This window comes from Seriola dumerili, unplaced genomic scaffold (assembly GCF_002260705.1).
Source record: "Seriola dumerili isolate Sdu_G_001 unplaced genomic scaffold, Sdu_1.0 BDQW01000012.1, whole genome shotgun sequence".
Taxonomy (NCBI): domain Eukaryota; kingdom Metazoa; phylum Chordata; class Actinopteri; order Carangiformes; family Carangidae; genus Seriola; species Seriola dumerili.
The window spans coordinates 151,218-178,557 of NW_019174267.1; the positions used below are offsets into that span (position 1 = coordinate 151,218).

Below are 27,340 nucleotides of genomic sequence, written 5' to 3' on the forward strand. Positions count from 1 at the left end.
AAACACACACACTGTATGTACTCCTCGACATGAACATGACTTCTTCTTTGCGGGATGTAAAGACTTGCACACGCTGACAAACGGGATCAGGAGCGAGCGGCGGAGGAACGTGGAGACGGACGGTCGGACAAACGCTGGCTGGATTGTAATTCTTTTTAACGTCGTCTTTCTTTGTGAGCGGCAGGATGTTTCTGTGAAAGGGGATTCTGGGAGTTAAAAAGTCACCCATTAAAAAGTATGATAAGGTGGAGGGGGGGTGATACTACATAAATGAATGATCTATTCTGTTGTACAGACTAAATAATGTTCCGTATGTACAAAAAGTGTAGTTGTGACATTTTGTTTTTGAGTTGTGTTGCCATGTTTTGTTTCGGCCCAGTCACACCAGCATTTACAACGGCAGCAACATCCGTTCATCGCCGCGATTGGTGGAACTTTGACATGTGACTGTGTCATCGTCCAATAACAAGCCGTCGTGACAGGGCTGAGCTTTTGAGGGAACGTAGCGAGCAGCTTTGTGAGGACACAGGAGTGATGTCTTTTAAATAAACTCTGAACCACAGATGCAGCTATTAATCGATCGACAGCAAATATTTTGATAATTGATTAATATTTTCAAGCAAAAACTCCAAATGTCATCTGCTTTCAGCTTCTTAAATTAGCCATTTTTATTTTGTCATACATGACAGTACATGTGTAAATGTAAATGCCGTTTTTTAAACATTTCATACATTGAATATTTAATCAATTAATAGATAAAATAACTGGCAGATTATCAGATGATGAAAATTATCGTTAGCTGCAGCTCTACTGTCCTGTTAGCAACCGAGCTATGCTAACAGGGAGCGCTTCTTTTCCCACCTCAGGAACTCGTCACTGACTCGATGATGAACAGCCCTGACAACAAAATGCTGAGGGGGAGTAAACAGCTGAGAATAGAAATAGTGCTAGCTAGCATGTTCCCTACTGGATAGCACATTATAGGTTAGCGCAGCGGCTACCGTACTCCACTAACCAGCCCTGTGAGTCCCTACGCTGCGGTGCCACTCTCTGGTGTGACGAGGCCTTATCCATGAAAACGTCCTTTTACTTTTGCACTTTTGACAAGTGAAACGTTTGAGTTCAGTTACACCAAGTCATTTTTTATTTTTTATTTTGTTGTCATTCAGGTTCCTTTGAATTATCTGCAGGTTTCAGACAATATTGAACTGCTCTGTATATTTTTGTACTTTACTGTATTTTGTCAGTTTGGGTTTTTTTTTGTTATTAATTTATTCTCAGTTATTTATATGAAAGATGTAGAGAATGTTTCTTAATGTCAAATTATTTAAAGATATTTTTGTCATGTTTAAGTTATTCGAAACGTCGAAACGTGAGCGCTTTGTTTCCTTTTTCCAGCTTTTGACGAGAGAAACCTTGTAATATACGTTTGGAAAATGATTTACCGTAATTTAAGAATGTAGACGTAGCCTCTTTGAGAGGAACAAACCCTTTGTTGATAATTGTCGGCCCCCCCCCCTCCTCCCCCTCCCCCCTGTGTGTACGCTGACTCAGATCTCACCAAACACTCATTCTGTAAATAAGCCGAGTTTACTGACAAGCTTATTTAAAAAAACCAAGGGGATTCCTACTCTTAGCTTTGACCTCGTACGGTTGTTTGCATGTTCAGCATTCGTCTTTTCTTTGCATGTCGTCGTTGGAATTGTTCTCCTGTTCCCTTTTTCTCTCCACACTTATTTATGTATATGTTCTTTATGTGCGTTTGTTTTGATTTGCCTTTTGATTATTGTTGTTTTTTTTATTGTTTTTTTTTATTTTTTATTTTATTTGATTTCCTTCGCCGTCCTCTTGCCCTCTTCCTCCTTTTTGATTACTGTGCGCACACAGTAACCGTGCAATGCATCCTCCTCACTCATTCTCTCAAAGAGGGACCTCGCTGGCGATCGGGTCGCTCACTCAGACCAGCTGGGTGGGTGTTGGGTTATCAGAGAGAAAAATTAAAGCAATACCTTCCATTGTTCGCTTTCCTCTTTTTCTACTGTGGGAATCCAGAGCACACAGAATGGACTCGGAGCACGGAGCGCTACTACTGAGCAGGATAACCACTGGCAATGTATTCCCTTGTGATGTAACTGTGAACAACTTCAGTGCTAAAGGAAATAAATCTGTTGACTTTGGAGCTGCTTGTGTGTGACAGTCGATTGGTGCAGAACAGTTTGGGTTGTTGAGATGTTTATTCACAAATATATCTACATGTATTTACATATTCAGAGTTGATTATCTACATGCAGCTGGAGAGGGTTTACATTTAGCTTGTGAATGTCTTGTATGAATCCTGCAGCAGATTGAAAAACATGGACACATCAGTGGTCATGTAAAGTGAATGGAAATGCTCTTTTTATAAAGCAGTGTCAGATTCACCAAGTTTATAAACATACAGCAGCTGTTGGATGGATTAAACTGTGTGTTTCTCTGCTTTAATGGCAGCCACAAACATTAACATGCCTAGCTAACTAGCTCACTACTTATGGTAGTAACCTAGCTTTACCTCCAAGGTTGAGTGTTAGTATGCCGTTAGCTAACTAGCATTATGTTATTTTGCAGAGGTTAGGTTTAGGATTCAGGAGCTGGTCTGCTGTGGGGCTGTTGGGTTAAATTGTGGTTTGAAACAGACTTTACAGTTAAAGTTATCCACCTGTGTATTGGGTGAAACTGAATCCCACTATCTAAATGACCAGATACCACCACTTATTCTATTTATTTGGGTGAAGCGACACTTTACTCCAATTTTTTTGTATTGTTATGGTTAATGAAACTGTATAAAATGTGTAAAAACAGTCATATCTTTTCACTGAGGCTACTATCTGTTCTTAGTGTGAAGTGATTAGCTCAGCTCCATGCTTACAGTATTGCTGCTGCTACTAATAATAATGCCAATGTTACGTTAGTTAGCGTTATGCTAATTTGTAAACAAAACTTTTCTCTTGTAAAAGTGAAACAGATTTGGAAAATAAAACTCTTAACGTTGCTTTGCTCGTCCAGGTACATCTCTCTAACTTAGTTAACCCTGAACAGGGCTGACAGAGCAAATAACATTTTTATTTTGTTTTGTTCATAATACAAAGCTAACTATCTCTACCCTGCAACACAGGAACAACACTGCTGTGCAAACGATAGCTTTAGCCTTAGTCTCTTAGCATCATGTCATGTACGTAGCATTACACGTTTAGAGAGTTATTGTTTTAAAACGATCCTGATCAAAAAACAGTTTAACTCACTCAAAGCCAATTAGTTAACAAGAGTGTAAAGAGTGAGACACATGATCTTAAACAGTTTGGTGAATCTGACAGTGACTGAGTTTCATGTCCTTTAGTTGAGCACTGATGTGTCAGTGTCTGTTCAGATGATCAGGTTGTGCAGTTTCTCAGGTGTCGGGTTAACAGGACTCTAACTCTGGTCAGAGTGTTAGACACAGTAAACATCAGTCTAAACAAGAGCTTTGGTTCATGTTCAAATATACGTGTTAAACAGACAGTGTTAACAGTCTATTACTATCATGTTCTCCTTAAGCAGACTACTGTAGTAACTCAGGATATGGCTACTCTTCCCAAACACACGTACCAGTGTGGCAGCTGCAGTCTTTCTACTCTCGACACGCAGAGTGAAGGGTGTAAAGTCTGTGGATCAGCGCAGCCTCAAGGTCCCTCAGGAGGACCGGCAGATCCCGGTCCTGAGTGCCTGTCCCTGGGCAGAGCAGCTCCTGCCCGACCCCGCCCAGCAGCAGGCGGTGGAAGTCCTCCCTGTCCAGGAGCTGGTCCATGTTCTGCAGGAAGAATCCTTCACAGAACCTGCAGAGCTCAGCGGCGCCGTGGTGCTGCAAACACACACACGCCAGTTCATCACTGCGATGACATACACACTGACCTTTGTTTATGTGAATATGAACAGGAAACAAGTAGGAAGTGAATAGATCTTTGATTATTTCAGCTGAAAAGAGCGCAGAAATTTTAAACATTTAACAACTTGACAACAAGCCAAGTTTGTCTGAATCAAAGTTGTTTTTATTCTCAGTTCAGTGTTAAGTTTTCAGACCTAATTCTGAAGTCCAGAGTTTAAATGTAAGAGACCAAAACACGTCAGAACCAGTTCATGTGAAACGTGATACATTGGTCCGGTTTATTTTCAGGGTAATGTCTTTTCATGGAGAGAAATGTGTAATTTGGTTTTAACTACATATAAAGTTCTGAGAGAGGTTTTTGAATGTATTCAGCTGTGTTGCAATAATAAGCAGCTGATGATTTCCAGACGAGTTTCATCTGGAAATCAAAGCTCAGTTTTGTTTGTTTGCTTGTGACAAGTTATTTCTACATCTTCAGCTGAACTTCTCTCAAGTCGATTTTATTTAAGCCTCAAATGCCTTTTCTCTCTCTGAAAAAGAGCAAAGCAAAATAAAAATAAATAAATAAAAAAAAATGGGGCAAAATAGGGAAGTACTGACTCTACTGACTGAGAGATGATGAAAGATTTCCGTATAACCTGTAAGAATTTACACAATCCTTCCAAAAAACTAAATTTACAGTGACGCTTCAGTTTCTTTCAAGGAAACTGTACAACTCATAAAATAAAGTATTAATCACATTTTTCAAAAGAAAGCAGCCACATCTGCCTCGATCAGATCCACATTTATACAGACCCACAGACCAGAGTCCAAGTGAAGGAAACTGAGTGGTTTTTAAATCAGAATCTAGACTCTTCCCTCTCAGTGTTCACCGTGTCACCTTGTGTTTTCGTACCTTGGCGGTCTGGTAGAAGTTGACGGCATTGTCCAGAGTCAGACTGAGCGACAGCTTCATCTCACAGCATCTCTGCAGAGCTCTGAGCTGGAAGAACGTGGCCACTGGCAGCAGCTGCAAACAAATCAAACACATCTAAATCCCCGTCGAACGAAGCATTCTGCTAAATGATGTTATAACCCAGTATAAGAGAAGCAACAGGGAACAGGTGAGCGATTTTACCTTCATGGCTTCAGACTGTGAGACGGTCAGTCCCTCTGTTCCTCCACAGTAAAGAGACTTCATCATCATCTGCAGAGAAGCACACACTCTTCATTATCATTCATCTGAACCCCAATCAAACCCCAACCACAGCGCAGCAGGTAAACACTGTTGTGTCAGGTCACACTTAAAAAGAACTAGTTCAAAGTTCAGTTCATACAGATGAAAATGAACTTGTTCACTCACGTTCACGTTTATCATGTGGAAACTGATTCGTTCAGTTCAGCGTTCACAAAATATATGAACGTGTTCGATGAATGTTGTTCATTGAACACATTCATGCACAACACTGAAGGTAAATGTGTGTCCCACCTGGAAGGTGCTGTAGGTCATGTGACTGATGTGGACGACACTGTCGGGAGAATCGCTGAGCATCCGCCGAAACCTGGAGGGAAGAAAACACAGTTATTTTTAAAATGAGAAAATAGTGTTGACATTTTTTTCATATTTCTCCCAATTTCTTTAATGGTACAATTATTTTTTTAATATCCTCATATTAAAACGAAATATTATAGTTTAAATAAAATTGATAGATTATGTCATCTATCAGCACATTTTCACTAATATGAAAACACTTTTCTTCATAATGATAAAAACATCTTTGACATTAAAATTAAACTCCAAGTCAGTAAAAATCAGGACAGTGACATGGCAAGTGGAAATTTTGTGTGTTTGTTTTTTTAATTCTCATTTCAGCCACAAGAGGCCAAATTAAAATGAGTAATTATCAATAAAAAAATTAAAGAAATTGTAAAAGAAAAATCAAACCACATAATACAGTTTTAAGTATTTGATATAATTGTAATCTCTTTTTTTATATTTTATTTTCATATTAATGATATTGAATAATTATTTTTTTATTATTTTTATATTTTTTATTATTTTTTGTATTTTTGTCTATAGTTTTGTTTGTTGTTATTGTATCTGTCAAGCTAAAACAATTATTACATGTAATATTTACTTTAATTATACTTTACATTATCATTCTTTTATTTCTTGTTACTCTTTATGGTTTATGTCTTTATTTTTTGGCTTTTTATTCGTATTCTTTTTTTGCATTTTACCTTTTACTTTTGCATGAATATTCCTATAATCTTTTGATTCAATGCTCTTTTTTATTTATATATATATATATATATATACACATGTTTATATACATATACACACAAATGGCTAAAAATTGTTTTACAGGTAGAAACCCTTTGTCTGTTGTTATTAACATTAAGGGTTTCAAAAACTCAGTCTCTGTTTGAAAAGGTCACATTAGGATCAATCTGTGAGCTGAAATGTTGAGAAGAAATGAATGAATGAAAAAGATAATGAAGAACATGTAAAGTGAGAGAACAGATCAGACCGTTCAGACGCCGACATCAGCAGCACCCGATGAGCGAAGAACGGACGTCCGTCCACCATAAACGTCACGTCGGACATCTCCTGATTGTTGAGGAAGTGAATATCTGAGGACAGAGACGTCAGTGTGATCCTTCAAGTGTTCGTTATAGTCAGAAAATGAACAATCACCTTAGGAAGTCGTCGCATGACGGCAGCGATGTGTTACCTAGCTGTGTGGACAGAGTGACGTCCACGGGGGGGACGGGAGTAACAGGAGAGCCGCCGTAACAGTGAGAGAACACAGACGCCAAACGTTTGGTGATCACGTAGTCCTGCAGAGAAAAACAACTTCACACAGCTGCAAAGTCACGTTAAATACCTTTTTACCTCACTCCAACATTATGAACAAGCAACCCTGACAGGACAACAGTTTAAACTGTGAAGAAACAGGGTTGAAATCTATCAGTGAAGAACATGAAGCAGAAGCTGACTGAGCATAGTTTAGCTAGCATGAAGAAACTGTGGGTAACATGGTCTTAGTTGGTTTGAATGATTCATTTCTCATGAAATGCAACACTTAGTCTGAAAACTGGCACAATTTCAGGGTTTTTTTTTTTTTTTTGCATAACTTGGTGACTAGTAAGCTTCCTTGTTTACACTTGAATGACTATGTATGAACTGAAAATGACGCGGTGTGGTTGTTGAAGGAAACACGATCTGGACCAGCAGCAGCCTGATCATCAGACTGTTTTCATGTCATTACTCAGCCCGACCTCGTGTCACTGTCAGCTGTTTTATCTGTATGGAGGGTTTTTATTTTGCCCTCACCAGCCGTTGACTGACAATCCACGGCCATTTTGCCGATGCTCATTGCGAGGTAGCTAGTTAGCTACTTTTTAGTTAGTTAGCCGTTTTTTTCCTGCTCAGGTCATCTTAAGGTTGCCGTCTTATTTTCACTGCATGAACAGAGATCAAATACAACTGTAACTCTCAAATGTTAAATTGTGTCCTCAGAGATCCACAATAACACATCTCATCATTTCAACCAAGATGAAGCAGTTTCTGTTTGTATTGAACAGTTATTAAGTAAAGCTTTGTGTTATTAAGGTAGAACAGAGACAGAAAACTCATGTCAGACCTTGCTGGTCTCTAACATGCTGAACATGAGCGGTATCCCTGTGGAGAGCAGCTCGGGGCTGTAGTCCTCCGTCCTGATGGAGGGAAACTCTGTGAGGAGGGAGACGGTGACTTCGTCCCTGCACAGCTGCCGAGCTCTGTGGAGAGACTCCAGCCAGATGTGGAGCCTCCAGGGAACACCTGGACAGAGCAGGTCGATGAGATAATGCACGACTGAGGTGTTAGAGTATATCTGTTGTTAGTTGTGGTTAGCTAATATAACTGTGGTTAATTACAGCATTCACTGGTGATCAGGGACATTCATGCACGTATATCAGTTCTCACCCATCTCTCTGAGCTCCATGGAAACATCCAGGTAGCCGTGCTCAGCGCTGTAGTACGCTGCCTGCTGCAGAGCTTTCATCCTGGCCTTACACAGCCTGGGAACAGGGCTGGAGGAGTCAGGAGCTGGAGGGTGTGCCAAGTGAGTTTTCACCTCCACCTCCTCCTCCTCCTCTTCTTCCACTCCTTCAGCCAGGATCTCCTCCAGAGAGAGGATGTCCTCCTTCCTGTGCTGTGGCTGCAGCAGCAGCCTCCTGAGAACGTTCCTGTGGAGAAGAGAGGAGGTGATGCTTTTGTCTGTTTTTCTGGTCAGACATATTAAATTTAAACCTTCCCTCCTCCTGCTCTGTTCTGTATCAGACACGTGAAGCTGCATTCAAGAGTTTCTTGTGTCAATGAAATCATGTGTTTAAATGAAACTAGAAGCACACAGGTCAGCTCTGAGGGGGGGTGAGGGTCACCTGTGTCCGTGTGCTGCAGCGTAGCTGAAACAGTTCATGTCTTCGTACAGCGGTGATGTCAGTGAATTCCCATGATGCACTCTGAGCAGAGGGTCTGCTCCATGGGCGAGCAGCAGACTCACCATCTCATAGTAACCTGGGAGGATCAAACATTTTGTTGGTGGATTTTTTCAACAGAGTGAAGCATCATCTGAACCTGAACCACTACTGTGACTCCGGCAAACACATGGTAACCATAGCAACCAGTAGAACAACTTTGTAACATGGAATCACTCCAGCAGCAAAACACCCTAAACGCACATTAACAGTCACTTAGAGCAACTAAGCAACTAGTTAGCTGCTAATTACTCACTGCTAACCTGCAACCCAAATACATATAACATACTAGCAACCAGCTAGAAACACAGTGGTAACCACAACTAACCTCAAAGGACAAACTTAGCAACCAGCAGCTACATAACAACTTGTGAGTTTGAACAACTGTCTAGAAAACCAGCAGCTGCTCCAGCAAATCTAAAAAACATGTGTAATTTTTTTAACTCACTGTAGCACAGTATCAGTACCAGTTCACAGCATGCGTCATCAGTGTGTGTGAATTGATTTTATCGTGTCAGTCTGACTCAGTCTTCGCTAACACCATACCTGCAGCAGCAGCTAACTGCAGCGGCGTCTCGGCTGAGCTCTCCTGACCGTCCAGCAGGGCTCCACCCTCCACGTCTGCTCCGGCCTCCAGCAGCAGCTGAGCATGAGGACACAACACCGTCAGCAGAGTCTCAACCTCTTTGTGTGAGGGGTCCAGGACTTAGCCTAGCTTAGCACAACGACTAGATGCAGGGGGAAACTGTTAGCACTATCTCCATCAAAAACTTCAGAGCAGTCTCAATATCAGTCCTTTAATTTGTCTCTGTGGTTGATCACACATTTATTGTAAAGGATCATCTAACAACCGTAGGTGTAGCTTGAAGGTTGTGGTCACGGTTTAATAAAAAAATATACAAAATAAAACTTGTTAACGTCTTCTGAATGTCAACTTCAAATTTAAACTGCTCCGTTTCTAGTCGTGTTTTATCTCACTACGATTAATTTTGCTTATTTCAGGAGTCAGTGACAGAAAATAGATTAAATATAATTATATGATGGTGAAACCAGGTCTTCTACTGTCTACTCTTCTGTGTTCAGCCCTTACTTGAGCCACAGACAGGTGACTGTGCAGCACAGCGAACGTCAGGGCCACCCAGCACCGACTGCCAGGGTGAACAGATGGATGTCTGACGGAGCAGCCGGGGACCTGAACAACACACACACACACACACACACACACTTCAGACATGTCACCAACCAGCTGTGATGTGGACAGTGTTACATCTGAGTCAGCAGGTGATTTTTTACCTGCAGGTCCAGATTAGCTCCGGCCTCTATGAGCATCTGCACCAGAGCTTCATCTCCTGCTGCGGAGGCGTACATCAGAGGAGTCATCCCCTGCACCAACATACATACACACTTTTATTAGACCACGCAGATGAATATATGTTACCTTAAATAAAAATTAAAAAAAGAGTTTCTTAGGTGTTAAGACTGAGTGTTGGATCATGCCTGAACTAGGGATGCCCTGATTGATCAGCCGCCGATCATTATTGGCAGATCTTCATTATAAATACGTGATCGGTAGATGGGAATTAATGCTTCCATCGATCACCTGTGGTTAATACTCTGGTGTCTGCGGCTGAGAGAAGCACTGTGTGCTGTGTAGTGTAGTCCCGCCTCCCACCTTGTTCACTGCGTCGGCACGTGACAGGCCATCAAAACAAAACATGTCGGCCGTGTGGAACTTTTACAAAAGTGTGTGAGAGAAGTGATATAACGTACGACATCTGCAATGCCACCAAAAATGATCAGTATCCGATCTCACTCATAGATGATCGTATTGGTGGCAAAAAAAATCGTGATCATGGCATCCCTCGCCTGAACACATCACAACCTGTGACGGCAGAAGAATACAGATCTTTCACAGACTTGCTGGGAATATGAAAAGTTACACAGCTATGAACAAGTAAAATGTGCACAGATACAGTATGTGTGTGAAGGTACATTTGACCTTTTTCAAAAAGAGAAGACTGTTGTTAAAACAATCCAGGTAAAACTCACGGCAGAACAACTGAAAACTTCAGTTCAAAATCTGTTGTTTCACTTTGGCAGGTCAACAAAACTTTCTGTCTGAATTCACTGTAAAGGTCTAACGACAGACAACAGTCCCTCTGTTATCATTGAACCAGGCCACTTGTAGCTCGTTGTTTTAATTTTATACTTGAGACACAACATAAACCCCTCACTCACCTGGTCATCCATGGTGTTCACCCTCTCGGCTCCCAGAAGCTGCGTGGCCTGATGGACCAAATCTGCTCGTCCACATGAGAGCATCCTGAAGCCCAGATCCAGCTGGAACTTGGCTGCAGCAGCTTCTGCATCCAGACACTTGAAGGACTGGAAACAGCACTCTGACCTGCAGAGAGACAGACGCACAAATATTCACCTGGACACTTTTCATCACCACCCTACACACAGTTTTATTTCAACCAGGGGAAGTTTTACACAGTCGCGGAGCATTCACTGGTGTCTTACTTCAGCTGTCTGGGCTCACAGTCCAGTCCAGGAAGCAGCTGTCTGGCCGTCTGTCTGACATCATCACTGTCCACCAATAGGCTGCGGCGGTGTTCAGCGTGCACCACGGCGACTCTGATCCACTCCATGAGAGGAGGGAGGAGCAGGAACGGCCTGGAGGAAGATTCGAAGACAGTCAGCGCCTTTATTTTGTCCATTTTACTCATCTTCAGTTTTTGTATTCATTTTAAAATCCTCCATGAATCAGGACGAAGCCTCAGGTTCTCTGGAAGTTTGAAGATTTTAGTGGATGCAGGACAAAAACTGACGCAGCTTTTAGTTTTTCCGCCTGAGGAGCTGAGAGCAGCTTCTTTAAAACAAACCTCTACATCTCCCACAGGAAGAAAAGAGTAAAGCAGATTCCTCCACAGAGAAAAATACAAACAGAGATTGAAATAAACCGACAATAAACCGTCTGCTGTTTGTTTCTAGTACTTAAATAACAGGCTCATAGTTGATGAAGTGATTTACTGATGTGACAACAAAGCTGAGGCCACTGATGTCAGTGCAGATCAGCTCACAGACAACACACACACCTCTCTCTGGTCAGCGTCATGGTCGGAGGCTCCAGGTTGGGATTCTCCAGTGACTCCATCTGTGGACTGGACAGGAAGTAGTAGAGTGTTCGGAGGGCGTCCGGGGCCCAGGATACCGACGGCTGATTGGCTAAACGCACGGGGCTGATGGAGGGGCTCGAGCTACGCAGACGCTGCATGTGGTGCATCGCTCGAGACACCAGGTCGCCTGCAGGATGGCAGTCACACAAGAAACACCATGATCACAGAGAAACAGTTCATACACAACAGAAATTCATTCATTCATTTACACGACTGCAGCAAACAGACATTAGACATGTTTCTTTTTCATCTTAATGGAGCTTTAGTTTTCTAAATTATTTTAAAAAATGTGGGGGTTCTTTATTTGCATGATTTTAATGTATTTTGCAAACAATCATTAGGAAACATGAGTAAAGAGTAGAACATGTGGATTCACTGACACACTCACAACAACTTTTACCTGAATAAAGATTTTGAAATTACGATTAAGTGCAATGAATGAGGCTTTACAAGCAGTAAAAAATATTAACACAAGCCTTCTAGTGTGTAATACTTATTCTTTATTTTTGATGATTTATTAATTCTAAAAACTGCTCCTGTCTCATAGATGACCATGTAATCTGTCAACTGAAAACTATGAAGGAGAAATGTGAAACCTGTAAAAACAATATGACATGAATTTACAGTGAAATAGAATAGAAGCAGAATACTGAGCCACAGTGCTCCGTGTTCACATGAACGTGTCATCAAGTCCATAAATTAGCATGAACGGTGAAGGCACTGACATCTTTTATTTTCTTTCTCTAATGAGCGTTCACATAATGAGCTACGGTGGCCTGCAGGGTGTGAAGGTGCCCTTGTTTTCTGGATACAAGCCACAGGCTGTTATGTAACCGAGGGGGAGCTGGCAGCGTCTAACGATGTGTCCCCGGAGCCCGACACCAGTCACAGTTTAAACAAACACACACTAAACACAGGAGCTGACTGTGGCAGCGGTGACACACACACACACACACACACACACACACACACACACACACACACACTTACTGAGCTCTGCGATGCTGCCCACACAGGTGGCCAACAGCGCCTGCTCCAGTGTTCGCAGCTCCAGCTGGATGTAGGCATCCTCCCTGCTCTCCACTGAGTCCTCGGGAACCTTTGTGTATGGGCTTACATGGGCCGGCAGCGACAGCTCACCTAAACACACACACACACAGAGAAAAAGAAAGGCAAATTACTCAAAGACAAGAAAATGTCAATGTAAAATATGTCAAAACAAAAATAACAAAAAACAATTATGATTTCATTTGCCTTTTTTTCATTTAGAAAATGTCGTAAATAGAAAAGGGAAAAAAGAAAACAAAGTAGCATCAGTGATTCTCTGACTTTAGTTTCTTTGTAAACACTGTGAGGATACTTAGTGCTTAACTCGGTGTATAACAGCCTCACAGCAGCTGTAGTCAGCTTGGTGTCACAGTGGTAACCATGGATACCAACGATGAATCAGCATCAAGTGCTATAAACAAACATGAACTGTAAAAGCAAAATACTAAACAGAATCAGGAATGATTCATCTACACTGAGGTCCAGTAGTAACTTACTCTAAACTCTAAAATGTTCTGTCTCTTCAGAAACAAAGGAAACTAGAATCACCACCTCAGGGTCGTATCCCTCCGCCACACAGACTAGTTTCAGGTTACGTCCCTGTTTATCCAGAGTCATATAACATATGAACCATTTGTGGGACATTTTGTCATAATTGCTGTGAAGTCTTGAGTAATGGCTAGAAAGTGTTTTTGAGGTCACACTGACCTTGACCTCTGAACATTTGCACCAAATTTGAAGAAACTCCCTCATGGCGTTACGGAGATATTACGTTGACAAGGCCAAAGGTCTGTTTTCTGAGGTCACCGTGACCTTGACCTTTGACCACCAAAATAAATTTTCAATTTCATATCATATCCCTCCAAATGTTTCACATCTGTCTTTTACTGACTTTATCTAATAAAGGGACAAACAAAACTTATCAAAACCTTCCTGTAACCCCCAGAGTATGACACACCCTGAAAACCATGAGACCAGATTTTGAAAACAGACACACTAATGAAACCCCCGTCCATTGTGCCCCGTTGAATCGGGTATTTGCTGACTCCTGGTCCTGCACACAATGGAGACGGCTTCAGTGAGGACAATCTGACAAACAGCTGAAGCCAACACACCCAACTGAACTATAGCGAGTCGACAGTTCACAATGATTAGATTAGGAGAAACACCACCATCATCATCATCATCATCATCATCGTCATCGTCGCAGAGAGTCAGGAACCACAGTGACAGTTTGTTTTTTGGTGAACCCACTTGACACTCTGAAGCCAAAACATCAGCTTTGCAGAAAATATATCTCATAATCCTAATAAGCACATTACAGTGAAATTTACAGACCTTACTCCTGCTCCACTGAGAATAAACACTCCATTTAAAAGGATCCCATGATCAGATCTGATGAAAGTGATGATTTTTTAACTCTACCTCACATCTCTGCCCTCGTTTCATTTTGTAACTACAGAATTTGATCCGATATTTACCCTAGACATCCCATCCTAACGGACTTCCCTTCTTGTAGTAATTACTTTTATTCATTTAATTCTTCCTGATTGTTGTTTGGCTGCATACATGTTGTATGATTGTCTAACTGTTCCCTGATCTCTCTTGAATCTCAATGAGACGACCTGATGAAAGTATTCATGATTAAAACATCATGTCATATTAAAAGTATGCATTTGAAGGAATCATCCATCATCATCATCGAATTCTCTTTACTGTAGAAAATAGAGGACAAAGTGTTGCAGCAGAAAACATGAGCTCTTTGCTTATTGCTGCAGTTATAAAAAGGTTTTTGTGCATCTCTGTGTGGAGCCCGATCAAAATCTTACATCAACACATTAACAACTTGCCTGTCTGATGTTTGACTGATTATCAGCCTGAACAGATTCATCACTCTGAGCTGGAAAACACACCTCAGCTTTCTGAAAGTCGGTTCTTGTCTGGGCCTGAAGAAAGAAATCTTTGGTTGGACCAGGAGTGAGTGTGGCAGATAATTGGTTCTGATTAGTCCGCAGTGTTTACAGGCAGGAGAGTGAACAAGCATCAATTCATGGCTACACAACAGGAGACCAGTCTGCAGTGGACAAAGCACAAATCACTGTTTTCTAATCCCTACCTGTGTAGTATTGAAACCCCCAAACCCCCCCACCCCTCAGCCCCTGTGTGTAACACTGCCCTGCTTACATTCAGAGTCACAGGTGATCAAGTCATTTCCTTCAACCCGCTCCTTGTGTTTGTGCGGCTGAATAAAAACAGAACGCTTAACATCCCTAAAGCTGCAACTGCATCCTCACAGAAAGTGTGTGCGTGTGTGTGTGTGTGTGTGTGTGTGTGTATGTGTGTGTGTGTGTGCCGGTGAGCTTGTGTGTCCCAAATGAAAACAGAGGCACAGTCACCATGTCTGAAAACAACAGCTCTTTTCTGCTGAGTGGTATAATGCTGCAAGTGTTTGGTCAGGACAACAGAACCACAGAGGGGCAAAGGTGTGTGTGTGTATGTGTGTGCGTGTGCGTGTGTGTGTGTGTGTGTGTGTGTGTGTTGGAGGTCAAGACCACCTCAGCAGAGTCTAAACTGAGTCCAAGGGAGCAAACAGAGTCTTAATTGAGATCCAGACTGACGGTGGCCCTGAGAGGTCAATACATCACTTTTATAGTGTCCCCCGGAAACACTTCCGTTGTCGTCTGTACTACTTGTCGCGCGTTTGTGTATTTGGTTGTGTTGCGAGTATTTAGGATGTTTTCTGAATTTGTTTGTGTTTTCTTAAGCTGCAGTGTTTTGAGCTCTCAGGGCCACCGTAATAAAGCACATTTAAAACAGAGGAGAAGTCGTAAGGAGACTTAATGAGAAGAAGTCAACACATTTCCTCCATAAACACGACAAACCTTAAGTTCACTGCTCCGTTATCACATCTCCTGTACGCAACGTGAAGAAAAACCAGCCAACACCCACAGAGAAACCAGCAAACATGAACACAATGTAAGACTGAAACAATTCAGTCCATCAGGCTGCAACGACCCCCACACCACCACCTGCAATCTGTGCAAACGTGACCAAAACCATGGAGAAGAACCCTGTTTTAAAAATCATCTCATGCAGAAACAAAGAAGAAGAGTTCAACAGTTTGTCCTGCTCTCTGACTCAAACCTGCACTTTCACTTGCGTGGGCGTAAATAAAGTATTTCTACAACTCCCAGAGTCATGTCAAACACGCAGGCAGAATTGGCGGGAAGACTCTGTTTTGGTAGAGTAATCTGGATAAAGCCTGCGGGCGGTACGTCTGGAGCCAGTGTGCATGGACGCTGTTGGCTCAGGCTCTCGCACAGTTGACACAGGGTTTTACAGACGTGAACACAGAGCCGGGAGTCAGCAGTGATGAGGCAGTGTTAACGACAGAGCAGAGCCTGATTACGTCTCGTTAAACCGTCCAAACGGGCTCTGCTGACGGAGACTCGTGTTCCTCCTGTCACAGGGACTTCTGGTGGTTAATTAAAGCCGTTCATCACAGAGGCGTGAGAAGTCATCAGCCTCTGATTGATCATTTAGCAGTGATTGCTTCACATTACTTTCTCTTGTTGGTTCTTTCTTTCTCTTTCCGCCTCACAGAAATCAAAAAGAGATTAAACCTCTGACTGGTTGTACTAGCATGAGAAAACACTGCAGCCAAAACCACTTCTTCCTTCTGTTTTATAGTTTGCATAAAGGCCAGATGGAGATAACATCATATGAGGTTTGGTAGCAGAGTGAGTGTAGGATTACCCCCTGCTCTCCGCTCCATCTCTGTGATCAGACGCTTTCTCCAGCTGTCTGTTTCCACTTCCTGTTCAGCCTCAAGTCTGAGCATCAACAAGCTGACCACAACACATACTGTAAGTATCAACCCTGCATATTTAGAAGGATTCATCAAGCTCTAAAAGGACACAACAAAACACTGGCAGTGAACAACATGTCAAAACATCAGGATATGTCACTGTACTTTTCCCCCACATTAATGTGTCAACTATCTGGAAAAGTAATACATTTTTTTTTTTTTTTTTTTTTTTTTACATCTGCTCCCAGATCAGTTACTGAGCTACTGTGCTCAGCCTGTATGATACGTTAAACATGTGCTGCGGATATGATGCAACATGAGGCAGCTAATAAAGATTCTGATCATTCATAAAAGCTTTTTATAAGCTATCAATGATCAATAAATGCACCGATACTTTATAAATCAGTTACAAGCCATTACTAACAACTTTAAGATTACCAAGTCGTGAAAGCCCCTGCATAAAAAATGGCTTATAAGAAAGCTGGAAACATGGTGCCTTTGTTAATGATTTACTAACATTTATAGCTGTAGACCCTCTCTCTCTCTCTCTCTCTCTCTCTCTCTCTCTCTCTGATGAATCTAAGTCGTAGCAAGGTGTTGTGCTTTTCCACAGCTTGGAAACCCAAGTAATTGTTATTAATGTCTTATAATTGCATTTTATTTACCATAATTAAACGATAAAATTATTGATTTTTCAAGTTTTTGCCTTCACTATTTAAAAAAAGATTGTTATCGATGGTTTGGGATCATTTTGCTTCAAAGTCATCAATCATTAACTGGTTCCAGCTTCTCAAATGCTTAGATTTGCTGTTTTTCCTCCATTTTCCATAATTATAACTTCGAGACAAAATGACAAAATGTTTGACAAATGAATGAACAGCAACATAATTTGTTTAATATGGTGTTTGTGTTAAATGTGACAGAACAGAAACCAGTCAGAGGATAAACTGACCTTATAAAAGCAGGAAAAAAAAAGGTCATTCAAAGGAAACTGAAGGGCTGAACCTGATCTTTGCAGACATGACTGGGCTCAGTACGATGTAAATCTGCTTTCTGCTGGGATCTGAGGAAGATAATGACATTACAAGCTGTGTTTTTGGATACTCTCTGCAGGATCTCTGCAAACAGACTGGAGGCATTTTTTCACATTTCACTGCCGGGATTTATTTTTATCATCAGATCAGACTGGCCGTTTGGTCCTCAAACAATGTCCTTATTAAAACCTGAACGAGGAAACAGAGCGTGTCCTGTAGTGTTTGCATGTGTGTGTGTTGTTAGTGGAGTGGGGTGACAGACTGCCTCTCTCGCCTGGACAGCAGCTACACTGGCTGTTTGTTTAGCCGAGCAGACGGCACTGGGGGCCGTGAACCTCGTGCCCCGCAGCCTGAGCGGGAATGAGAGCTCCTTTGTGTCGTCTGTGTGGGTCAGAGGCTAACAACACTCACTCATTTACTTTACCCTCTTCTTCCTGTTCACTCTCATGGGAGTGAACATGAAGTCTGTGTCGCAGTGTGCAGAGAAACACGGTGCGTTCAAGTGATATTTTGATTTAACTGGCACTCTGCACACTGAGAGACGTAGCTGTCAGATGTTTCTGATATCTCTGACTCAGGATTACAACAAGGAGATTGCTAATAATATTCATGATGGCTTCATTCAGATGAGCCAGGTGCACGTTATTTACATCTGTGTCTGGGAACATCTACAAACAAAATGACTGATTAAACTCAACTTCTTGTACAGCTAATTAAATTCTTACTAACCCTGCCTCAGTCACCTCAGTACTGACAGGATTTGTGGAGAAAACATGACAAACTGACTGAGCTGAGAATCAAACCTGCGTCACTCCCAAAGCTCCACTAATGAGCAGGACCAGTAATTAACAGCCATCTGCTCACTGATGTTTGACACACAGTAGGTGATAATTCAGTTTCCAGTCCCATGCAGCAGGGATAAGTAAGAGTAAACAAAAACACTTGAATGTCACGTCTCTTCATTTTTATCTTTAATGTGCATTTCACACTTTTCTACTGTCTTGTTAGTTTGTGAGTCACTTTGAAATGCACTAACACATATGAAGGGTACTATTCAAATAACCTTTGATTGATTGATTGATACAGATACACTCACTTGCCAGTTTATTAGATACACCAAGCTAAAACTAAATCAGTCTCATAAACAGTCCAGTGATGAAACCTCCCTCATGAAGGTTATAATGTTCCTGTTTTTGATCAAAATTGTTTTAGAGAAGTGACAACTGAGTTTTTACAATATCTAATCATTATTCACATTATCACTTTAAATGTTAAAATCTGAATTGTGTCATTTCCGAACTAAATAACACCTAAGAATCCAGTTTTTCTTCTCTCTGAAAGCCCAGGAGACATTTGGATGTAAAAACGACACTATGCTAAATTTGAAAAATTCATCTTTGTTTCTCCACTTTCACCTTTACTCCCCAATAAAGCAGCGTTTTCACACCCAGAACTTTCCAGGATGAGGATGGATGAGGAAAACTGAACTAATGATGTTACTTTGCTCAGACTGGGTCAAGGGCTGTTCGGCAGTGAAGTTACTGTCTCCTTTTATTCCCTCTTGTAGCCACACAATAAAACTGTTCTCCGTGTCTCAGCACAGAGGCTGCAATCAAACCAACCCTTTCTCCTTGTTCAATTGTCTGTGTAACTGTCTGTGTAACGGAGAAAAGTGTTAAAACATGCTGCAGTGACGATGGAGGAGACAGAAGAGAAGCTGAACCACCTGAGACTCAGCTGTCTGTTAGACGCAGCCTGTATGCGATTACAGTTTGGACTGAGATCTTTACAAAAAATGCGAATTAGCAAACTAGCAGCTAAATCCAAAATAAAATGTCCTGTCAGGTTTTCCAGCTACTTTAACAAAAGGTCAATATACTGTAGCTACTCAGAGAGAGAATGTGTGTTAAACTACAGTCTTTCCCAGTGAGTATATGACCACAGACATTTATCAGGAATGATCTTCCACTTCCGTGTCCGTTATTACCCAAAATGCCTGTTTCCTGTCTGAGGGGGTTTTCCAATCACTCTCCACGGTCCTGGTAGACTTCTTAAACCGCCAGTAATTATCTATTATTGTTATCTGGACTACTTTCTGAGCAGTTTCATTCCCCCATTATAGCTTTAATGCAGCACTGAGTATGAAGCAGATTTTCTTCTCAACTCAGCTATTGGGGTCATGCTGTGCAGGCCTCATGGGAGGTGTAGTTATTGTATAATATCAATATCATTGTTTTCTATCTGTTAAATTGATGGCATTTTAAATGATACTGGTCAGTGCTGAGGGAGAGACATTATCTTATTAAAAAAATCCCAGACTTGTGATTCAGACTTTTTACAAACAGAAAAAAGTCATAGAGGGACGACAGGAACAAGCAGCTTCTACTGTGAATCCCACCTAACACTGAGAGACCAAGTCACGTGTGAAAACACACATGTGAATTCAAAACACGCATGTTTTTTTGAGTGATGGCTCATGATTGTTTTCACTGGTGAACATGTGACTTTTGACTCATTGTCACTGTTCCCCTGGGAACTGTCCCCTCACATCTGACATGAAGCTTTTGCACATGGGAATCAAAATCATGTCGCATAAGAGAAAACAAGAAAAATGTCACATGTACAACAACTTTTGATCTCATCTGTTAAGTTTAAGGTTTCACTATTGAAATCAAACTTGCATAATAAAACCAACATGTGCACGAAATGTTGAATATGTGTACATTTTTAAATTATTTTGCCAAACTTCTTCTCTTTCAATCTAGGATTAAAGAAAAGAAAAGAAAAACTTGGCCTGCAGCTAACTTTCATCTGTAAGCGAACAGATCAGTCTATGAAATACCACAAAATTAAGAAAAATATCCATCACAATTTCCCAGAACCCAGATTTTAAGTCTTTGAATTGCATACAAACAGTCATAAACACAATGATATTCAATTTAAAAACAGAAATGTGTCAACAGGAGATGCTGAAAACTTGTTGTTTCGCTTGAAACTGCAAAATTGCTGGCTTTTAATTGTTTGTCACTTTCACAAGCCAAAGGTCAGTTTATTTACTACAGCTAAAACCCAAATAATTTTTATTCTTTAATGTATTATCCATAACCTTTGGTTTTTTTAATGTGTGTATTTTATGATGTGAAAAAGAATTGTGTCATGAGGTACTCGAACTCACCATTTGCATTTTTGCCACACATCAGATGCTCGTAGACCTGCAGCAGTCCCCACAGCTCCGTGTCATTGTTGACTGCTCCATCCAGCACCTCTGCGGTCACCAGGCAGCAGGTGACCCCGCCGCACCGCTCCTTCTCCTCATCCGCAGTCAGCCTGGCCGCCTCCAGCGCTCTTCTGGTCACCTCCTCCACCAAACTCTCCAGACAGGCTGCCAGGCAGACGGCGGCGTACTCGTGCACACGCACTGACACGCGTGTCTCCACCATCCACCTGAAGAAGCGGCCCACGGAGAACGTCAGCCCGCAGCGTGCGGACTTGCCCCGCTGACGTGCAGTGTCCCCGGAGCTCATGCAGTGCAGGGACACGGCCTTCACCGCGGAGGCGATGCACTGCTCGGCTAGACCCCAGCTCAGCACCAGCCTCAGCGCGCTCTGGACCTCCAGGCGTGTGCAGCGTCTGTGGAGCTCGCTCAGCCGCTGTGCCTCTCTGGAGACCCGCACCAAAGCCCTGCGTAGCAGAACAGACAGGCGGTGAACAGCATCCCCGGTGAGCGACGAATCCGACCCGGCGACTTTACGCACGATTTCCCGCAGCTCCTGCTCGGTCCAGGGGTACTCCTCCAATTCCGGCAGGCAAGTACACTTGGCCAGGACGTCCGCCGCGTCCTCCGGCAACGTGCTCACCGTGTCCCAGCTGCCGTTCCTGCTGTACAGGGAGCCGGCGTGCTGCCACCAGGGTCCCCGGTGAGGAGTGCTCGTGTGTGGCTGAGATTGCCTCGACCTGCCGGAGGAGGACAGGCTGAGGGACGGGCAGGGTTCCCCGGCCACATAGCCTGGATCCAAGCTCAGGTCCTCCAGGGTTTTCACCAACAGGCTGCAGGACATGATAGAGTGAGGTTATAAACTTAAAAAAAAAAAAATCGCTCTAATGACTTTACGCACAGTGAAAGACAGACCAAACGTTTTCCATTAAGTCCAGTTTCAGGTCCAGTTATTAGGAGTAATTCTCATACGTTTCAACACCAGGCGGCTGCATGAGACTGAGGCTACTGTGCCAAAACTAACCAAAATATGAGGACGGATGAGAAGTGTTTTACGCACATGGACCAATAAGAGCCAGAGCCCGGTAATAACACAGCTGAGTTTACTACTGCCCAACACCGCCACCGTGTGACCACAACACAGCCTGATTAAACCATAGACTGTATTTTTTACACGGATTAAACTGACAGTAGTTGAGCAATATTATGGTGCATGTGTGTTCAATCTTCTCAGCAGGGCAAATGATACTTCTGGTTCTGCTTTTCAAAATAAAACCACTTGTTTAAGGAGTATTTTATAGCTTTTCAACTAAACACACTAACATTAACTTTATGAAACAATATAAAACAGCTGTAATTAGTTGCTTTAGAGTTTTAGCCATGGGATTGTGCATTATATGGAGCCTGTTTTACTGAAGCCTAAAGTCAATGTCATGTGACCATGTTGACAATGACGCTTTATCTGCGCACAAATGTCATTTTAATATAGTTTAAGAAATAGTTGAGAACAAATTTAATACATTTGAGAGAAACACAAAAAGGGAGCTTCCACTGCTATAATATGTCAGACCAGGTCCTGATCAAAAACCACTAAATTTACACTTGTTAAATGAGGACTATGTTATCCCAGACAAGATAAAGACGGTGTCTTTAGGTTTCACGAATCTGAAACCGTGTTTCAATGAGTCTCTGGTTTATCTAATCCAGATTTGACAAGTCTCAGTATAGTGGTTTTGATTTGGACCTGAGTGCATGGTCTGCTCTGTATTGAGAATAGCACCTGCCCGGACTACTATTTTAGCTAGTTTAGCATAACCGCTAAAGCTAAAGATTAGCTAGCTTAGTCGCTGCTAACGGCCGATGAAACCTCAATAAAACTACAAATGTGAATTTTTACGCTTTTGTTTTCGTACAGATTAAACAAACGAGATGTAAAGTGTTATTTCGTTAGTTTTAGAGGTGTTGGAAGGTGTTTTTTACTTTTAAAGAGAGCCAGGCTAACTTTGTTTCCGGTCTTTTTTCCATCAAGTTAACATTAAGCTAACCGCCTCCTTCATACTCAATGGGCAGATTGACGAAAGAGGAAAGGCACCAAACTCATTCCCAAACGTTGAACTATTTCTTGAACTGTGTAACACATTTTAATAAATACCTTCATTTTTGAAAGAAATTCCTAAAGTCCTGTATCTCCTGGCGGTTTGAGTCTGCCAGTTATCCACCGTTCATATCTAAGTCTAAGGTGCCGGTGAGTTTTTGTCCTGTACACGTTCTCTGGTTTTAAATATGTCTGCCGTTAACAGTTAGTTCTGACCGACTAATTTGATTGGACGAGAGGCAATGGGACCTTTAACTACATGTATCACTCCGCTTTACAGGTGTTCTATTAACCGTCAATTAGCGTTACATTAACGGTCGTTATCAATCTTAGCTTGTATCAAACTTTGCAAAGTAATTAAATTTCCAGAAATAACATTTGAATTAAATGATGTGTTCTCTGTGCAGGTCAGGAAAATGTTCGTGTGTTGCTTTGGGAACTATTTATGTGGGCGTTGCCAAATAAATGATAAAATAAACAAAAATCATAATCTGTTCTTGTTTATTCAACTAATATGGCGCTTGTAGAACTGTTGTATAAAAGTAATACTACATTCGAGGTCGTGATGTTGTACTGAATAACAGCACGGCTGCGACTGTCTTCCGTAAGAGGCAAGTGTCAACCATGGCACAAGGCCTATGTCAGCTGACTGAAGCTGACCAATAGAAAAACGGTAGAGAAACACTACAAAACAAGTCAACTCAATCGAATGACGATGTTGGTTTACTAATCACCAACTCCAAAGGTAAATCACATAAAATTGAAATTGATGAGAAATTTAATAAAGGTAAATAAGAATTTTAGTGTAATAGTCAGATATTTTGCATTCATGTTTTTCTAAGTTTTCTAAGTCTTTTCTTTTTTGTATTTGGTTAATGTGACTGACTCTGTACTGTTGTCCATAATAAGGCTGTTACAGCATTAAAATAAAATAAATAAATAAAAACCCTCAAAGTTGTGAAAACTGGTTCTTTAACAAAACTGACTTTATTTTATTTACATGTTCTTACATTTATTTACTTGTATTGTTTTGTATGATGTTGCAATTTTTATGGGGTAAATGCAATTGGTGAGTATAATTTTTTTATTGGCAGCAATTTACAGAATACAACACCAGCAACATAAAACAATCTAAATAAAACAGTTAAAAATCTAGATGAATAAGACCATATTTTCTAATAAATAAGACAAAAATAAATAAAACATTAAAAAAATAACATAACACTTTCAAATAGCTATGTTCTTTTTATTTTGAACGATACTAGAGCTGCTATGGAGCAACATGTTAGGCTACATGGGAAAGTGGTCTCACACTTTGACACCACTGTATATAAACTAACCCAAACAGAGAGTTGTTCCTAATATTTTGCCCATCCCATTTAAAGGAATGAGATTTAACTAAATATTAGGAACACTTCTCAGTACATCCCAGTACACTTAAACATTACCACAAATACAATTTCGGCCTCCACAATGAACAACAAATAAACCAACACTTCTCAAACAGATTCAGGAAATACTGAACATGATAATCCTCATGAAGGAAGATTTACTGCAGGCCTGTTCCATTGTACTGCATTAGTTTCATCCAGGTTCACCTAACATATATATGCATTAAAACTAAAATTCAAGGACACTTACAAATGCTAAAACAAATCAGCCCTTTATTTAAAGTTTGCCCAATATACAGCAACGCTTCATAAAATGCATTCCTTTGAACAGAATGGTAATGGGGTTAATGGGGAAGAAATAAGTCACCGCAGATTGCCTTAGAAAGGTTCACTGTGTAACTGGTGCTAGATGTCCTGAACAGTCCAACTCATCTTGTATTACCACTTTGTTCCTCAAAAGGCGATAGTGAGTCACTGCAGCATCATAAACTTATCATATAATTTAGTAACAGAACTTGAGGTACAGGTGAAACTGATGATCTCTCTCCAGGGCTCCTCACCCTGTGATAGTGAGTCATGTGACGACCAACAGATGCCCATCCATTCACTGCACCACAGTACATAATGTGAGCTGCAAGAATAAAAGAAAGCACAAATTACAAATTAATCCTCACATACAGTAACAGCATTGTGCCCAAAGGAAACTATAACATTTTAACCAGGGAAACAGTCAGTGTCCAGTCTTTGCACTGCGCTCATTTTAACTTTCCATCTTGGTGTTGAAGAGTTTTGAAGAGCTTTTCAAGGCCATGGTGAATGCAATTTAAGAATATAATTGAAAAGAAAAAAGAACTGTGCAGTAAAATAATGATTAAGTTACTGTCTTTGTCATCTTTGAATATATAGACTTTTTCAGCAGTAGCCACTGTCCACGACCTCGTCAGCAGCAAACAGCAGACAGACACGGTCCAAGAGCAGCTGCTGAACATAGTGGAGCATTAAGAAGCTAAAGAGACAGATTTCCCTCAGGAGCTGGTGGAGACCAAACACGTACGGACCAAACAGGTAAAAGAGAGGGAACACTGGACCAAGATCATCATGAGACATCAGGTGACACAAATGCAACAATGAAATATAATTATAAATAATGTCAATTAAAAGTTATAAATGAAGACAGAAGAAGTTGTCCTCCTGTCTTCTCTTCATCTCTTCAGGAGGGGAGTGGTGCTGGAGCGAGGGGAGGACCAACAGCACTGGATGAGGGGCCATGCTGTTCATCGTCTGGAGGAGGAGGAGGAGGAGGAGGAAGAGGCAGACCCCTGCTGGAGGGCCGAGGCTGCTCCTCCAGGACATTTAAGTTAAAGGGCTGTCCTTGTCCCACCTGTACCAAAGACCCTTTGCTGAAGGGAGAGTCTGGCCAGCACCTGGAACACACAGACAAACACAGACTGTTTTAGGATTTTCAGCTTTCATTAAAAGATAAATCACAGAACAGATTCCAACACACCAACACAACTTTATGACAAACTCTTACCACTGAGTCCTCAATTCAATTCAAAGAGCTGGATGTTGGTCTGAGCCATCAACCTGGGGCTGGCCAGCACTGTCTCTCTGATGGCCACATAATCCTTGAGAATGAATGACCACCGAGTCCTCACAGTCCCTCTGGACCACGTGGCCACCGGGTGAAGACGGCAGAGCTGGTTGCAAATGGCCTCCACCAGGCGGCTAACACTGGCCCAGTTTGCAGGGCCCGAGTTCAGTCCAAGAAGACAGCTGAAAGATAATCAGAGAGCAGTGTGTGTTAATATAGATCTGATATTCATTAGAGGAAACAGTGATATCTGAAGTGAATCTCACCTCTGGAGACTCTCCTTCCCAGGACAGGAGGTGTTCTTCCCCGTCGCTGCCTTGAACTGTCACCTGGGCTGCCTCTCCTGGTCTCTGGGAGGGAAGACAACTCGCTATTCCTCCTGCTCTGTCTGGCAGGTGTTGCCAGGAGCTTGGAAGTACTTGGCACTGGCTTGAGGAAAAAGGTTTCGGATCAAAAATGAATTTTATGTTTGCATGAAACGATAATACACAACATACTTAATCACAAGCTATGAGACACACGCATGTACCTGGGATGAAGTGGTTAAGGTGGAAACGAGAAGGCTGACCCCGCCCTTTGTCAGTCTTCCAGTCTCTGTGTACAGCTGCACACCTGCTGGGTCCTGAATGCAGCTGAGGTGGCGCCTCTGTGTCTCCATATGTCCTGGATGCAGAGAATCCAGGATGAGGAGGGCCGTCTCCTCTGCCCCATGTGTCTTCCTCCAACAGTGGAGCCTCCACTCCTCCCAGGAGCATCCTCTGGATCACCTTGGCAACAGTCAGGCCGAGCATCCTGTGCTTCCCCTCCAGCGAGAACTGCTATGCCTCAATGTGACAACAGGCACCTCCAGGGGTCCACCTCTAAGATGTGGCGTCATCAATCTAGCCACCATCCTGGAAAAACCAAACACACCAAGATTGGTAACCCAGGCAACCGTTTCAGAAGCAGCACCAGCGAGCTTCTTTGTCACCTAGAGAGAGAGAGAGAGAGAGAGACAGAGAAAGATTGCAAATGTTAATTTTAATATTTGTGTGAATTTAGCATAAAGAAAAAAGAAAAGCTAATGCTAATGCTAGCCCCCCCAACCCCTATGTTGTGTTTGTCCCTGTTTTTCACCAATAAAGGTTTAAAGAAAAAAAAAAAACATCAGCAAGCTAGCTGCTAATGCAAATGCTAGCAAGCTACCCCCTCTGTGTCACCTTCTATTTGTCCCTGCTTTGTTCACCAAAAAAAAAAAGATAAAAAAGCTAATGCTAGCAAACTAGCCCCCCCACCCCTCTGTTCTGTTTGTCTGTTTTTTCACCAATAAAGATAAAAAACAAAAATGCTAATGCTAATACTAGCTGCTAATGCTAGCATGCTAGCCCCCCCACCCCCTCTGTTCTGTTTGTCTGTTTTTTCACCAATAAAGATTTTTTAAAAAATGCTAATGCTAGCCGCTAATGCTAGCATGCTAGCCCCCCCCACCCCTCTGTTCTGTTTGTCTGTTTTTTCACCAATAAAGATAAAAAACAAAAATGCTAATGCTAATACTAGCTGCTAATGCTAGCATGCTAGCCCCCCCACCCCCTCTGTTC

General features: G+C 41.8%; 1 protein-coding gene across 1 annotated transcript; it reads right to left on the bottom strand.

Moving 5' to 3' along the window:
- Positions 1-3,643: 3,643 nt before the first annotated feature.
- On the bottom strand, positions 3,644-21,527 carry LOC111225082 (ankyrin repeat and BTB/POZ domain-containing protein 2-like). The gene is made up of 17 exons (XM_022749837.1): positions 20,645-21,527; positions 12,571-12,720; positions 11,500-11,707; positions 10,925-11,077; positions 10,640-10,805; positions 9,695-9,784; positions 9,492-9,593; positions 8,948-9,044; positions 8,306-8,441; positions 7,848-8,110; positions 7,525-7,703; positions 6,613-6,718; positions 6,409-6,511; positions 5,367-5,439; positions 5,016-5,084; positions 4,794-4,907; positions 3,644-3,874 (listed from the first exon to the last, which is right to left on the bottom strand). The coding sequence occupies exons 1-17, from the start codon at positions 21,525-21,527 to the stop codon at positions 3,644-3,646; spliced, it is 3,123 nt and encodes a 1,040-aa protein (XP_022605558.1).
- Between the last annotated feature and the right edge of the window lie 5,813 nt (positions 21,528-27,340).

Coding starts and splice junctions, on each gene's coding strand:
- LOC111225082 (XM_022749837.1), bottom strand. CDS start 21,527: ATGTCCTGCAGCCTGTTGGTGAAAACCCTGGAGGACCTGAGCTTGGAT. Junction 9,594..9,694: donor GAGCTAATCTGGACCTGCAG/GTAAAAAATCAC, acceptor TGTGTTGTTCAG/GTCCCCGGCTGCTCCGTCAG. Junction 9,045..9,491: donor GTCACCTGTCTGTGGCTCAA/GTAAGGGCTGAA, acceptor CCTCATGCTCAG/CTGCTGCTGGAGGCCGGAGC.